This window comes from Choloepus didactylus, chromosome 4 (genome assembly GCF_015220235.1).
Source record: "Choloepus didactylus isolate mChoDid1 chromosome 4, mChoDid1.pri, whole genome shotgun sequence".
Lineage (NCBI taxonomy): Eukaryota > Metazoa > Chordata > Mammalia > Pilosa > Megalonychidae > Choloepus > Choloepus didactylus.
The window spans coordinates 148,912,972-148,930,436 of record NC_051310.1 but is presented as its reverse complement, the minus strand read 5'-3'; the positions used below and the strand labels follow the sequence as shown (position 1 = coordinate 148,930,436).

Genomic DNA, 17,465 nt, shown 5'->3' with positions numbered 1-17,465 from the left:
ATTTGGAGCATACTATTATAATAAGTAGGCATTAGCCAGAAATATAAAACCATTCTTTGGTTTGAAATGTCTATATACTAATAAGAGAAATTATGCCATAGACTTACTTGTAAAATTCTTCTTGGATACCTTCAAGAAAAGAAGCAAACATATATATCAAGCAAGTATGCTACCACTGTATGATTTTACTCTGTAGAATTCTTATGAATAGAAATCAATTTCCTAAAAGTTTTTTGTTGCTGTTTTAATTATGTTTGTTCTTTTGGTGATGAAAAAAAAAAAAAATGAAGTAAAGTTGAAAATGGAATAACTTTTAAAGCATGCATAATAAATCACCTTGCTGTAGAGGGGCCTTGTATTCTGGGTAATAGAGCTGAAAAAAAAAATTTGTTTCCTTAGTAATTAGCCTTCAATTATAATTTTTTACAAAGGGAGATGCTTTATTGGGAATGTGACTGTAAGAAATTATGCTCATTCAGCCAGATATTAAAACTTACCACAATATGTCAAGCCCCAACCAACAGTATTCCTGAAAACCCTAAAGAAAACCCAGGGCTCTATCTAAGACTCTATAAAAAATTTACTTATTGGGTTTATTTTCCAGAAACACAAAACCTCCAGATTATTCCCATGCCAGATAGGCCCTGAAACTTAGAGGTGCCAGTCTCTCCCAGAACATCAACCAATTACATTCCCTTACCCATAATGTTGACATCCCTTTTCAACATGAAGAAGTTAGAATGGTTGTTGCCCAATATCCCTGAAGACTGAGAAAATGGTCGAATGAGAAGAGGAGTTGTAACAGAGAAGTTAGGATTTAACAAATGATTATGACTACTGAATCATACTATACATATTTCTTTTTAGTTTCTAGTGTATTAGAATAGCCAGAAGGAAGTACCTGAAATTGTAGAACTGTAACCCATACTATTCTTTGAAATTTGGTCTATAACTACCTGTTAAACTGTATTTTGAAATTTATCACTTTTCTATATATATATTTCACAATAAAAAAGGTTTTTAAAAAAATAGCGAAAAAAAGATACTATTCTTATCATTGAAGACAGTATTGAGTGATTAAAAGTTCTGTGTGAATTTTTGTAAGCTATTATAAAACCTCTTACAAATTAAATCTTCAATTAGTTTGTAGTTTTTTGAAGTTAGAAGTCAGAAAGAGAGTTTATAATCAGGTTGGCCTAGAGTTAATATTGCACTGAAGGAGTTGCTGGGATTGATCTAATGATGTTGCTTAGCTATGAAAACAGAATAGTTTGAGCATGGAACTGAAATTTCCACTCAGCACTTATCAACCATTTATTGAGAACTGCTATGTTCCAGGCTTTGTCCTGGACAAATGCAGATTAAGTTAGTAAAACACATCTTTGACTCTTAAAGGGCCACAAACAGAAAGTAAAGCAAATCAAGTGACAAAAAGGGAGAAAAAGGAAAACAGTTGTATATGTGTATATTTACTATACTGGCTAATGAAATGTTTTTGTTTTATTCTCTAAGGATGTAGATGCGTATTTATTACAATTGCATTGAGAGGTTTCATCTACTAAAGAGTGCTTGGTTACTCAGAATATCCCTGGACTATCTGATTTCCAAAAAAATGTCTCGTCTGAGAACTGTGAACTGTGAAAGAAATCAAAACCATTTTTTTCTTTTAAAAAGCCACATAATGAAACCACTAATGAAACTTATTCTACTTCACATTGAAGTGGAAAATATCCAAAAGGAGCAGCTTCAGCTTCAATGAGGTGAAAGTGCACTAAGAAGATTGTTCGCCTTTGCTGAATTTGGGATTTATATGGTTATTTGGTTAACATTGTTTGAGAACTACTGGGTCTTAATGCAATCCTGAATATTGCATAAGAATATAATTTATGCTATGTGAAAAAAATAAGACAGGACTTATCACTAGGAACTACAAAGACCAATCATCATTAATTTTTTAAGATTGTGTTTTATGAGAAAACACTTAAAGGTGTGCAGCTATTTTCTTATGTTGAAAAGACTGAAAGATTAAAACATAGCAAATAATCAATATTAAGTATTTTTGTCCACACTGAGATACTATGTTTGCAAAATGCCTTAATTATTAATAAGCCAATGTGTTGTGATACATGTATCTGTTAAAAAATTTGAAACCAACTATGTTTCTGGCATGATAAAATCATGGAATTAAATCAGGGGTTTACATTCACATAGAATGTTGATGTTTGAAACCTACTCCACGCCATTTTTAAAACTTAAGAATATTTTAGTATATCTTATTTTTTTTTCTTTTTTGCCAGAATCATCATGTCATGTATGTATGTATTATGCCTATATAAAATTTTAAAAGGTGAATACTTATTTGTATGAATGCTTAACTGGAAATGTCCATGAAGTTGGCTAATATATGTTCACTTTTTATTGTATATACATTTCTAATATTTTCAGTTCTGTATCATTTAAGCTTCCTTCATTTGAGTAAATTCCCTAAATATTTCTTTTTGCTTTTTTTAAATCTGGTTTTATATTAATTCTAATTCTTTTTCACTACATATGTTTTAAGAGTTACACACAATGCTTTAGAAATGTTTACAGTTAGTGCTGACCTTGTATTTTAAATTCCAACACTTTATAGTACTACCTCCTCCAATGGATGTTATGAAATGCCAGCAGACTGTATGAGGTCTTTAAAAAAAGAAAAAAAAAAAACAATTTTTAGTGTCAATGAAACCAGTTCTGAACTGTTGTAATAGCTGTATATCTTGCCTGTTTTGAAAGTGATTGGGGTTTAATACCATTACTGGGTGGTTCGTTTATCATCTCTTATTTAAAAAGTCTGACAAGTATCTGAGCAAAGATTTTTAGTAATTTCTCTGCAGTAATCCTTCAAGTACTTGAATGTAAATCTTTAGCATTTGCCCAGTTAGTGACTACTGATGTGAATACAAACATCTTTTCTGCTTTAAAGATGTTAAAAATGTTACATTTCACTCAGTTCTATTTTTATATAGCTATACTTCATATAGCTAAGTATTCCCCACAGTAAAAATCAATTGTAGTAATTGGTTATTTTCTTAAGTCTTTAGATTAGAATCATTTCAGATTACTGCACTTCTGTGATTTGAGATGTTTTTCAGGAGATGGGAATTTGGGTCATCTCTGAGACCTAAGATGATGAAATATAACCTTTCTTTGTTCACATTCTTTTAGTTATTGCTATCTTTATTTAACAGTTTGAACCAGTTAACTTGGCCAAAGCGTGGTGCTAATGAGGCTAAGGACAGGAGTTTGATCCTTTTGTAGGTTTATTAACTTTATACACACACATAAAAAAAAAATTTATTTCATAGCTACAGATTACACCCTCCCTCAAGTAACCATCTCACAAATTCAGCCCTTGGTCACAAGGAAGATTGTGTATATAGCTTAGCAAAAACCCTCCACCTTAAATGGAAAAATAATTCAAATAATTGGTATGTGAGATACTATTGACTTTTAATTTTATACTTAATATAATTAAAATACTGTTGTTATAAGTTCATCTGGGTTAAATCATTAAACAGTGTCTTCTAAAATCAAACTTCAATAAATCAAATTTCAGTAAAAATTTACAACTACAGATGAAACATAGTAAGAAAAGGTATTATCCTATTAACTCTGGGTTCTTGTGCCTAAATTTGGGTTTGTTGAAAGAGTATATAGTACTCCATTTTATATATTCTGAGCTATGTAACGCAGCAGTCTTTAGCTCATGAAGATTTTCAGTAGCATACACTCCTAATTTCTGTTCCTGACCTTTGCAGTTGTTTCGCTCAGTACCTACCTCTCAGTTATTGAGTTTTGACTAGTTTTAGGTGATTCTAAAATCGTTGGATGAAAATCATTAAGATAAGTATTGTTGAACACTTCTGTTGCTACTAAGCTCTTATGTTGTAGCATAAGCTCTTCTTATGCTACAACATTTTAATCACAACATTGTTGATCTCCACACAGAGCCAAAGAAAGTGTTTACAAAGTATTCTGGCTGTTGTATTGACCTAAATTAGAACAATTGTTGTCTGTCGTTGCTCGTTTGTAGCTGTGCTGCTAAACTATACAGAACTGAAAGACTATACAAGGTCTCGATGCCTTTTTTGCTCCTCTACCTTTGTTGGTTTTCTGTACTTGACTTTGCTAACTTTGCAAGTTCTAGTTTATTGAGATGATAAAGGGCTATAACTAAGCAATTTGCATCTACTAGGAATAAAGTGAATGGATTTTGTAATGAATTGTCAAGATGAGAATAAGGGTTAAGGTTATGATTCAAGTATTATTCTCAGATGGCTTTTTTAAAAATTAACCTTTTGGCAGTAATTTCAAAGGTAATTGGCACAGATCATTTACATGAATCCCTTGGATATAAGTGTCTGTATCCGCTTTGGGGCATCATTAATATCTGCATTGAACTCCAAGGACTACTGAGGAATTAAATCCTAATGCCCTGAATACACTTGATACATGTCATATCCTAATCTTAAAATGGTTGTGTAGGTTCAGAGCTATACTTCTGGCTTCTGAAGTAATAATTTCCTCAACCTTAGAACATTTTATATTTGGTAAGCTATTGTCACGATAAACATTAATGGGATAAAGAATTCAAATGATGATTATTAGCTATTAAATGCTGATAACAAAAGTCATATTTAAATGTTTAGTTGTTAGTCAAGGAGCACGAAAAGGCAAGATTTAATTAATATTTCATCAGGCCTTAATGCAATAAAATTAACCCAGTTAGCTTTTTTCCTTTTAAAAAACAAGATGGTAGTATCAGTTGCCATTGTTAATTTTTTAAAAATTAGAATCATAAGCAGCCAATTCACCTGGAGTGATCCAGTTGGATACCCTACTTCTAATTTTCAAATAGACTTCTATTTTCTGGGTTATATCAAATGAAAATGGTATTGTTGGACATCTGTTGATAGGTATTTACTCCTATGTTATTCTTTCTCCCTTAACAAATTCTTCTGGCTATGATTATTGTCATAAATCTTTGTGACACACTATTCCCCTCTTTTTTTTTTTTTTTCCTATTACAGGAGTATAAAATGAAAAAGTTGATCCGCAAACACTGTATGCCTCTATTTTGTAATACAGTTTGGTTCAGTAACAGCACCAAGTATTACAATAAAAATAGATACTGCACAATACATACCAGACACTAAGTACATTTTGTGGTGATGTATTTAAAATAATACAATATTTTAAATATTGTGATTATAACTTTTTTTGAGTCAGTGTCTTCTAAAATCATACTTCAGTAAATCAAACTTCTGTAAAAATTAATTACATCTACAAATGGAATATAGCATATCCACAATATTTTCTTTATTGAGCATAATTAAGCCGAAAACATAAAAAGACAGTTCCTGTGTACAGTAGTTACATGAAAGGGCAGTTCCACACTCCCAGTGTATTTTTTGAAACATAGCTTCTTATGTATTATTGCCTTGATATGCAGAATTATTATTCTCTGTACTAGAAAGTTTTTGTTCTTGTTGTTGTTTTAATATTGCCTAAGATGGGAGATGCCAGGTATCTTGATGAGGATTGAGCCCCCAAACAAACTTGAATTATTGTTGATTTCTTACACTTAATATATCTTCATTCAAGTTTAAACCAGGATTTTTTTTATATTTTTTTTAATGTCCTAAACCTGGCCAGGACTGTTAGGACACTGGATTTATATCAAAGCTAGGAAGAATTGATCCAGAGTTTTTTTCTAGAGTAAGAAAGAGTTTTACTGGGAGTCCTAGAATACACTGAGTCATCAGAATTACTTGCCTCCAGAATTACTTTACTTCATTCTCAACCTGCTTACAACCTGGACCCTGGACTGGAGTAGGAGCTCACCTTCCCGGGAGTCAGGAGCAGAGTTAGCATTCATTTACTTTCCTACTTCCATTTAAATAAAGAGAGTGAGGGGGAGAGGGTTATTAGCCTTTTATATAAAATTAGTCAAAAGTGAATGAGGACCTACCTTGCTTGCCCTGCAATATACTCACCAACCCCACTCTGTACAGCTGCAGTTCAGCCTCAGCTGCAGCAGGAGAAATGAGGCTTGTAAAGCTTACAAGGGGTTTGGAGGAGGCTGATCCAGATTCCTTTCCTTTCCTTAGAATAAGCAATAAGTAGTAAAGGCAAGAAACTACCTCACTCTTCAAAATGGTTCCTACCCTATAGATTAGGTATCCCCCAGTTTAAAAATCACAAGTCTGCTTGTGGGTTATTTCAAATGAAAGTTTTACTCAAGACTTTGTATAGCTGATCAACATATTTTTGTCTTCTTTTTATAAGAAATGTTTCCCATTCTAGATTTGGCTTCTATAGTATACTCCTCTGGTTTTGTGGCTGCCTCTCTCCCCTCCTCTGCATTTTCCTTAAGTATAGGTGCTCTTCACAGTTCTGGTGAAGATCCCTTCTCTTCTCACTCACCATTTCCCTGAAAAACATCATTTATTCCCATGGATTCCTTTGCCATCTAATAGTGGTTCTCATTTTGAAGGTGGAGAGGAGGCCAGCTTTTTGTTGATGAAATGGGCACAGGTATTTTTAAAGGTTGAGAAAACATTGAATACATATTTTGCCATAGCCTAACTCTGACTCTGAATTTTACATACAATTGCCTATCAGAAATATCCAGTGGAATATCTTGTATACATCCTAAATTCAGTATGTCCATAATTTACCTCATTTGCCATTTCCATCCTTCCCCCACACCTACACACATGGACCAAAAAAATCTATTCCTTCTGGATCCTGGGTTTCAGTTCTCATTAAATAGCTCTAATATCAGCAGTTGTCAAACCACAAACCTGTGAATCATCTTTGAATCATCCCTGAATCATTCACCAAATCCTGTTCATGCAACCCTCTAAATATCTCTCATATCTTTCTACCTCTTTCCACCTCTCCTGCCATTATCTTACTTCAGGCTGTTGCCTAGTTATTCCAACAGCCTCCTGACTGTTCTCTCTGATATTGGTCCTACAACCCTGCACTCATTCTCTGTACATACTGTCCAGAAGAATCTTTGTAAAGCACACATTTTACTGTGCCATTCCTGAGGCCTCTTAAGAAAAGTCCAGAAGTATGGCTTACAATCTCTCAACACCTCCCCAACAGTGCTCCAGCTAGAATGAACTTGTTTCATTTTTGAAAACATTACACTTTCTCTGCAGATGTTTCCTTCTCATGACACTCCTCTCCCCCAGTTCACCCAGTTAACTCATTCTTAACCTTCAGCTCTCAGTTTCAACATCAGTTCTCAGGGAAGCCTTCCCTGTGGCTTCTTCGTCTGTTAGGGGTGGCTGCATACACTCTCATCTCAGCCTTGTTCTTCTCTAACACCACTTAGCACCATTCTGTCACTGCTTATTACCTGTCTTCCCAGCTAGATTGATAGCTCCATGAAACCAGCAACCATATTCTCTGTCACTTCCAGTATCTAGCATAAAGCCTGACAAGAAGGAATTTAATACGTTCTTATTGAATAAATACAAGGTTGTGACCCCTTTGGTCACACATTGTATGAGGAAGTAATTTAGTAATCCAGAGAAATGTTTATATAGCATAGCAATTAAAATTGAGAGGTTCTGGAATTAAAATCTTCAGTTTTTCTTCTATCATTTTTGTTGTTGTTGTTGTTGTTGTAACTTGGTTTGTAATGCTAATGCCACAGTAAAAACCTAACTAAAATGTTTTTGGTCCTTAAATGTTGTTTTAGTTTCCTAACTGGCAAAACAAATACCATGCAATGGGTCAGCTTAAACTATGAGGATTTATTGGCTCACGGTTTTGAGGCTAGGAGAAGTCCAAAATCAAGGCACCATCAAGGCGATGCTTTCTCTCAGAATACTGTAGTATTCTGAGGTTGGCTCCCGGCAGTCCTTGGTCCTTGGCTTTTCTATCTGTCACATGGCAATACAAAGGTGGCCTCCCTTGGCTTCTTAATTCTGTTGACTTCCAGCTTCTGGCTGCTCCCTATGGCTTTCTCACTGTGTGTCTGAATTTTATTTTTATAAAGGACTTCAGTAATGGGAATAAGACCTATCCTCACTCAGTTGAGCCACACCTTAACTGAAGTAACCTCATCAAAATGTTCTATTTATAAGGGGTTACATCCACATGAATATATTATGTTTAAGGACTTGTTTTTCTAGGGTACATAGCTCTAAGCCATCACAATTGTTGGTATGTTTGTTTTTCTGTTGTGTGGTTTCTTTATTCTACACAAGATCCCTGCAAGTGAGGACCATCTATAAAGTGCAAGATTAAGGTATTTTCATGTAATGTGTGAAATACATAAATTTCCTTGGAATTGAGGGTATCCCTTGGGTGTTTTGTGTTTCTCTTCTGCTTTCATCTTAAAATGAATGAAAGTCGTGTGAGATAGTGTTTTTTCTTCCCATACAAGTTCCTTTTTAAAATTAAAAAAGGTAATAAATACATACTTATTTCTGAAAATAGAGTACCAAAAAGAAGAAAATTAAACACACAATCTCATCCACCAAGAGGGAATCATTGTGTTCAACTTACCAGACTTTCTTCTATGCATATGTATATTTTTAATCCAAATGGATTCATGCTCTACATAGTGATATTTGGTACATCGTTTCCTACTTTGCATATATACTGAAAAAGCTTGAAGGTAACTGAAAAACTTTTTTTTGCCGATTAAAGCTATGTGTTCTGAGTAATTACTTTTAATTTCTTTGGAGAAATTGAAAGAGCCAAAAAATATTTGGGAATTACTTTTGAAGCACTCTTAGTAAAGAAGTCTATTTTCCTTGCCAAATATTACCAAACTTTTTTTTAATGGCAGGGAGAGAGCTTATCAGGAAAAGCAACATAATTCTGTATTTTGAAAAGAAATATCATGTAGGGTAGTTTAAATTATACTAAGTACTGGAAGAAAATTTCAGCTTATACTATTGTGTATTTCTTCTAGCCAACAAACATAATTTTGTAAGTAGAAGTTCAGTCCCTTTGTTTAAGACTAATGTAACAATATTCAGCAGTATTATGAATATTCAGTTCCTATTGAACTAAGAATTGATTTTAAGATATCTTCAGCCCTATCCAAATAAATGAATTCTTGATAACCTGACCTCTCTTAAAACATTTTCTACAAAGAATTTATTTAATGAGTCATTTCCTCTGCCTATATACTATTCTTTAGATTATATATTCTTAACTTAAAAATATTTGCATTGTGTCCCGGAGGAAAGTGTCTTAATGTTAGAAATGGGAAAAAAATTAATTAATGGTAAATAAAAGGAACAGAAGTAGGTAAAACTAATAATGACCTATGTCTTATATTTATATATACATACCACATACTCATGTATATGAAAAATTATCTAAATATTATCCTCTGCCTAGATAGTTGCCTTAAAAATTATATCTTTATGAGGAGGATCTTCTTACAAATGGATGCTAGTACTAATCACTCTTACTGAAGGGTCATTCGCCCATAGCATATTAGTGTTTTTACTGACTGACTAGGCAGAATTCCTTAGCTTTCATCAACTCTAAGATCAGACTTTACATTGAATTACTTTCACTCAGAAGCATTTAAATGTTTTTTTAAACTAGCAATAAAACTTCATTGTCTACATTATTTTTAATGTTATTAGTGATTTTAACCTGGTATAGTTTTGTCTTCTTTGACTCACAGTTATTAAGCCAATTAGCAAAATGGATCAACAGAATATTGTTTACCACCATTCTAATTATGTCTCAGTTAATTTTTAAAATTCAAATTTTTGTGATTTTTTTTGTTTTGTCATTTATGAGCTTTTTAAAAAAGTAAAGGTAAAATTAGTTTGTTAAAAGTGTCTTTGCACAATTGAAACCAGTAAAATATACCTAACACGTTAAACTTTTAAGAATGTCTGATAACATTGATTCAGGGCCATGTTATTGTTGCCTTTGTCTAATAATATAATCAATCATGTCTGCTTTTTCAGATTCCATGTAGTTAGAGTTTTCATATTTCTTCAGTGAGTATAACAACTTCATTCCATAAATCTTCAAAACATGAAATAGCAAAAGTTTGTTTTGTTTCTGATGATAACTAAAAAATTATACTTTGGAAAATTCAACTGCATTTATTTTCTATAAATGTCATCAATTATCTAAATATCAACATCAATTGGAATTAATTAAATTGTAATAATTATAATTGGCATGTTTTTTGGTATAATCTTTGGCTAATGTTTTAGATTAGTATTACATCATACATCTTTTTTATAGGTTTCTTGGAAAAATTATATACTTTTGTAATTGGAACTAAATGAAAATTACATTACTTTCTTTTTCTGAATCAGGCATGGAGCCTGATAATTCCTTGAAAATTTAAGTTTATATGGGCGGACTCAGTTACGAGTTTTGTCTTTAAATGACATGGAACTTAGCACTTTTCTTTTAATTGCTAAAGCAGCTGTTCACTAGTGTTGTATTTGCAGAACTGCATTATAGCTTTGAAATCAAATACTTTAATTAAAAGATATTTATAAAATAGAGACAGCTTCCATGAGCTCCTTGTAGCAGCTGGCACACCCCCATTTGTCCTATTACTAGTGCTGTGAATTTCATGTCTGCTACTTTTATCTCAGGTCAGTCTTTTGTTCTCTCTTTTAAAAAAAAGCAACAGCTGGCTATTAGACATGAAAGCATCCTCAAGTAACATTCTAGTAATTTTTACTATCAGTGATCTGAGTAAATTGTAACACTGATAGTTTAGAAATATTTGTACACAGCCATTATAAGCCACATACTGAAAAATAATTGATAGTTAAGTCTTATGTATCAACTTGACTAGCCTATTGCCTGGTTATTTATTCAAACACTAATGTAGGTATGGCTGTGAAGGTATTTTGTAGAAGTGGTTAACATCCACAATCAGTTGATGTTAAGTAAAGGAGATTACCTTCAATCAATTGAAGGCCTTCTGAGCAAACACTGAGGTTTCCTGGAGAAAAATTCTGCTTCCAGATTACATCAATGCCTGAGTTTCCAGTCTGCCCTACAAATTTCAGACTTACCAGTCCCCCCACAATCATGTGAGCCAATTCCTTAAAAGTAATTTCTTAATATATGTAAATGTATTATATGTAAATGGATATATGAATGTATATATGTACATACAGACACACATATATACTATTGGTAAATATACACACACATATATACTATTGGTTCTGACTGATAACAGATACCAAAGGAACATATTTGCTTCAACATTCAACAATTAAGTTGTTATTAAGTATTTAAATTTAAATATAAACAACAGCTCTTCAAAATTAAAATTGGATTTATGGGACTCTTCTTGAACTTCAAGTTAGACTAGTGCAAATCTTTTCTCCTGCTAGTCATTCTTTAAATAAGTTCCCTATAACACTTATTGGAAAATTAACAAGGTGATTGATTGTATGTCCCAATGAATACTAACAGGTATGTACACGAATATGCTAAAAGTTCTCTATTTAATGCATGTCATTGTTTCAGGATGCTAAGCAGAGGCACTGAGCTCCCACATACCCAGTGGGTAATAAGATGTCAACCAATAGAGGTAGCAAGGCTTTTCATAGTCAATAGATTACTTGCTATGTTCCTATTGATGTTAAGCACAAAGACTAAGTACAGTCCCTGCCCTAAAAGTTTGTTGTAGAATAGTAAATGCACTGTGATTCTAAAATCATACCATTGGAAAAGACTTTGAAAGCTTCAGTTCTTACCTATACTTTTAAGAAGATCCAGATTTAAGCAATTTTGTGCTCAAATGCCTAAGGTAGTATACTGAGCATTTTAAATCATTTTTTCCTTTATGTTAATTTTTACTAGATAACTTGCTACAAAAGAAGCTGTTTGTTCTGGTGTCAATAGGACCCTCAGATTTTATAATCAAAACTCCAATAATTAAGTTTAATAGGGAGTTTTGTATGTCATGGCCATCCCTGTTTATTCCTAATTAGATATATGATATTCATAATTATATACTAGTTCATTATCCATACAGTGATGTCTTTTGAGAAAAGCAGTGTTAGTGGATTAACATACGTCTTTCAAGAAAATTTTGTCATGCATTCTTTCCTCTCAACCCTGGATTTTATGACTGTAGAATGGGTAGCTGCTGGGAAATTTTCCTTATGAGAATTTGACACTTAAGAATTCTGATTACCATTTCCAGATCAACTTTTTTCCTTTTTGGGGTAGGAATTTCAAAAGTTATCAAACATCCCAATGTTCTTTGGTGTCACACTGTTATTGATTACACTAAAATAATGACTATATTGTTTAACCATTAATTTTTAACCTTTGAAAGCAGAGGCAAATGCTCCATTAAAGAAACATATAATTTGTTTTTGCTAAAAATAAAGTTGGTTTTATGATACTTTGCTTCTTTTTAATTTTCTACATGCTATGTATGTCCTTGTTACTGTTTAATTTAGCCTGTAAACTGCTAAACTGTACACTTCTTTTCAATTCTTGTGTCCTGCATCATACTGAGTAAATGGCTTCTTGGTAAATCCTAAGTATCTGTTTTTCACTTTTTCTTCCCTGAATTGTTGCAGCAGCATTCATTCCAAATTGTTACTTTTGGCTCTTCATGAAAAAAAAAATCACATTTTAATGGTAAATAGCATGCAAAGGTAAACTGTAGATCTCCTTTGGGTTTGTGTGGCCATCGTCTTGTATAGAAAAATAATTTATATGTAAATTATGTAAAATAATAATCTTTAATATACCTCCTCTTCCCCATGATACCATCTAAAATAACATTACATGGTGAAATTGGCATTGTATGGTGGTTAGGCAGTGACTGCAGATTGCATTCCTAATTCCCATGAAAAAATCATATGCCAAAAGCACTCCCTTTAGGATGTGGCTAGCCTAAAATAAATAAATTTCCTGAACTGTGTCAAATGAAATTTCTGAAATTTTAACTCCAGAGAAAGTTGCTTAGGTCCAGGGCAATTTTAGTTTTTCCTTTTAAGAATTCAGAAGGAAGCTGTTCCTTAGTACAAGTAGTGTCACAAGTGTGATACAGGGGAAAGAGCACTGAACTAGGATCAGGGATCCTGAGTTTTAAAACATACAAGACTGAGATATCAGGTGCAGTGGGTTTAATTTACCTAAATCATGAGAAATAAGTGTGACTTCAGTTCAGCATCCCAAAATAGTTCGCTCTGACTCATGATGTTACATCCTCAGCATACTGTACAGTTTCTGCTTTGGCAGAAGACTGTTAATAAAGCTGCATGGAATTTGGCTTGGATAGACAGATTGAGACTATTTTCAACTGAAACCTTATTTTAATATTCTTGAAGGCTGGGCCAGAAGCATAGTTGTTGAGCTAAAACCTTAATAAGCTTAGCTCCTTCACTATAGCCTGGCCTGCCCTATTTTATGTATACTTAAGATATTAAAGGTCTCAATAAATATACAACAGCTAGGTGATTATAAGTTTTGAATTTCTGTTTTTATAGAAGTCTTACAATAGTTTATTTGGAAGAGCACTCAATAAATGCATTGCCTCTACTAACAGGACTTGCTGAGTCACTTGATTCAGTTTGTGATCCATGGAACTTAATATTTTTATGAAACATCAACAAAGCTGTAATAGTTCCCTACAAGCACATCTGGGCTTTTATATTCAGATCGTGATTTCCATTCATGAGCTCTTCCAACATTTTATACCAATTTACCCAAGACAACTTGCCTAAATCAGAGCTTTATAATCAGGTGATTTTTTTTCCTCCTCCTCCCCACAATCCATCCTACCTTTATTTTTCGCCCTAGAGTTATTGATTGCAACTTTACATTAAACATTTGCTAATCATTTGGCTTCTTGTTGATATTGTGCATATATGCATGATATTATTATAGATCAATTATAATGCTAAAGAGCATAAACATTTTACCCTTTTTAGAAGCTCATGAAGTCTTCAGAGGAAAAGTGTTTCTGGAAATGATAATAATAGGTAGCACTTATTGAAGAGTGTGGTCAGGCAGTGATCTGAGGACTTTACGTGTATTAACTCATTTCATCCTTACAGCAATGATTAAATTGTTCTTTTGAGGAAGTGAAAGTACAGAGAATTTAATGACTTGACAAAGGTTCCATAGCTAGTAAGTGGCAAAGCAGGCAGTCTGACTACAGATCATATACTCCTAACCATTAAGCTATATCCCTGTCCCAGAACAGTAAGAAAAAGGAAGTGGAAAAAGGGATCTGCAGCAGTCTTAGCAAATTTTGCCTTTTGAATATGGCATTTAGTTAACTAGATACTACCATCACCTTGACACATACCTGAATTTTGATTCTTCAAAGAATCTGTTTTATTCTTTCAGGATATGTGTCTATTTTTTTTTCTTTTGTATGATACATATTTACTCATAGATTTTTTTTTAATTCAGTTTTTTTTTCTAACTTCAAATACTATATTTTATTCCATATCTTTCCTCTTCTCAGGCATTTAGGAAAGCACTATGTTGTATACAGTATTTAACATTAGTAAAGTATTAAATATATTAACATTTTTTAGAACTGCTAATTTATGAATGGTAAATTCCCTATTAGTAATTCCTGATAAATCAGAAATACTACTCTGCATCCATATATACATAGTAGTTTGTGATATATCCAGCGAATTGGTTTCTAACCATGTAAATTTCTTTAGAACTCAGATAAGGTCCTAAATTTAAAAAAAAAATCTTTGATATACCAGATAGCTGTTATAAAATGCAGGTACTCCATAATTCAAAAGGTTCTCTGAGTACAATTTAGAGTGTATTTTGTGTATACTTTTAACTAATGGTAATACTCATAATATTTATAAACCAGTACAGCATGAAAAGAAGTGTGATGTTAGTACTGGTCCAGGGTCCTGACATGGCAAGATAAAATTCAGTTTTATTGAGATATTCACATACTATTCAGTCATCCATTGTGTACAATCAGCTGTTCACAGTACCATCATATAATTGTGCATTCATCACCCCAATTTTTGAACATTTTATTTACTCTAAAAAGAATGAAAACAAGAAAAAAAATTGCAGTAAAAAGGGTTGCCCAAAGCATAACCCCCATCCCACCCCATTTTTTCATTTAGTTTTTGTTCCCGTTCTTCTACTCATCTATCCATACACTGGATAAAGGGAGTGTGAGCCACAAGGTTTTCACAATCACACAGTCACACCATGTAAGCTACATAGTTATACACTTGTCTAAGAATCAAGGCTACTGGGTTGCAGTTTGACAATTTGAGGTATTTCCTTCTAGCTATTCCAATACCTGGAAAGGGCTATCTATATATAGCACATAAGAATGCCCTCCAGAGTGACCTCTCAACTCCTTTTGGAATCTCTCAGCCACTGAAATTTTGTTTGTTTCATTTCACTTGCCCCTTTTGGTTAAGAAGGTTTTCTCAGTCCCATGATGCCAGGTCCACGCTCATCCCTGGAGTCACGTCCTGCGTTGCCAGGGAGATTTACACCCCTAGAAGTCATGTCCCATGTAGGGGGGAGGGCAGTGAGTTCACCTGCTGAGTGGGTTTAGAGAGAGGGCCACGTCGGAGCAACAAAGAGGTTCTCCGGGGGAAACTCTCAGGCACGATTTTTTTTTTTTTTATCTTCATTTTATTGAGATATATTCACATACCACGCAGTCATACAAAACAAATCGTACTTTCGATTGTTTACAGTACCATTACATAGTTGTACATTCATCACCCAGATCAATCCCTGACACCTTCATTAGCACACACACAAAAATAACAAGAATAATAACTAGAGTGAAAAAGAGCAATTGAAGTAAAAAAGAACACTGGGTACCTTTGTCTGTTTGTTTCCTTCCCCTATTTTTCTACTCATCCATCCATAAACTAGACAAAGGGGAGTGTGGTCCTTATGGCTTTCCCAATCCCATTGTCACCCCTCATAAGCTACATTTTTATACAACTGTCTTCGAGATTCATGGGTTCTGGGTTGTAGTTTGATAGTTTCAGGTATCCACCACCAGCTACCTCAATCCTTTGGAACCTAAAAAGGGTTGTCTAAAGTGTGCATAAGAGTGCCCACCAGAGTGACCTCTCGGCTCCTTTTGGAATCTCTCTGCCACTGAAGCTTATTTCATTTCCTTTCACATCCCCCTTTTGGTCAAGAAGATGTTCTCCGTCCCACGATGCCAGGTCTACATTCCTCTCCGGGAGTCATATTCCATGTTGCCAGGGAGATTCACTCCCCTGGGTGTCCGATCCCACGTAGCGGGGAGGGCAGTGATTTCACCTTTCAAGTTGGCTTAGCCAGAGAGAGAGAGGGCCACATCTGAGCAACAAAGAGGCATTCGGGAGAAGGCTCTTAGGCACAACCATAGGGCGGCCTAGCCTCTCCTTTGCAGCAACAGTCTTCCCAAGGGTAAAACTTATGGTAGAGGGCTCAACCCATCAAACCACCAGTCCCCTATGTCTGTGGTCATGTTAGCAACCATGGAGGTGGGGTAGGCGAATACCCCTGCATTCTCCACAGGCTCCTCAAGGGGGCACTACATCTTTTCTTTCCTTGTTTTTCTTTTTTTTTTTTTTAACTTTTTTTTTCTTTTTTAAATCAACTGTATGAAAAAAAAAGTTAAAAAGAAAACAAACATACAATAAAAACATTTCAGAGAGACCATAACAAGGGAGTAAGAAAAAGACAACTAACCTAAGATAACTGCTTAACTTCCAACATGTTCCTACTTTACCCCAAGAAAGTTACATAATATAGCAACATTTCTGTGAACTTGTTCCTACTATATCCATCAGAAATTAACAGACCATAGTCATTCCTGGGCATCCCCAGAACGTTAAATAGCTTATCTGTTCTTCTTGGATTATTGTTCCCCCTTCCTTAATTGCTCTCTATTGCTAGTTCCCCTACATTCTACATTATAAACCATTTGTTTTACATTTTTCAAAGTTCACATTAGTGGTAGCATATAATATTTCTCTTTTTGTGCCTGGCTTATTTCGCTCAGCATTATGTCTTCAAGGTTCATCCATGTTGTCATATGTTTCACGAGATCGTTCCTTCTTACTGCCGCGTAGTATTCCATCATGTGTATATACCACATTTTATTTATCCACTCATCTGTTGAAGGACATTTGGGTTGTTTCCATCTCTTGGCAATTGTGAATAATGCTGCTATGAACATTGGCGTGCAGGTATCTGTTCGTGTCACTACTTTCCGACCTTCCGGGTATATACCGAGAAGTGCAATCGCTGGATCGAATGGTAACTCTACATCTAGTTTTCTAAGGAACTGCCAGACTGACTTCCAGAGTGGCTGAACCATTATACAGTCCCACCAACAATGAATGAGAGTTCCAATTTCTCCACATCCCCTCCAGCATTTGTAGTTTCCTGTTTGTTTAATGGCAGCCATTCTA

At 34.0% G+C, this 17,465-nt stretch overlaps 1 protein-coding gene across 2 annotated transcripts in view; it reads left to right on the top strand.

Annotated features, from left to right (window-relative positions):
• Positions 1 to 12,566, top strand: part of KATNBL1 (katanin regulatory subunit B1 like 1) — an 89,891-nt gene extending 77,325 nt beyond the window's left edge. For both annotated transcript variants that reach the window (XM_037834410.1, XM_037834409.1), the window contains exon 10: positions 1,513 to 12,566. In XM_037834410.1, coding sequence (XP_037690338.1) covers positions 1,513 to 1,545 — 33 coding nt within the window. In that variant the 3' untranslated portion in view covers positions 1,546 to 12,566. The remainder of the gene's footprint in view (positions 1 to 1,512) is intronic.
• Positions 12,567 to 17,465: the final 4,899 nt, after the last annotated feature.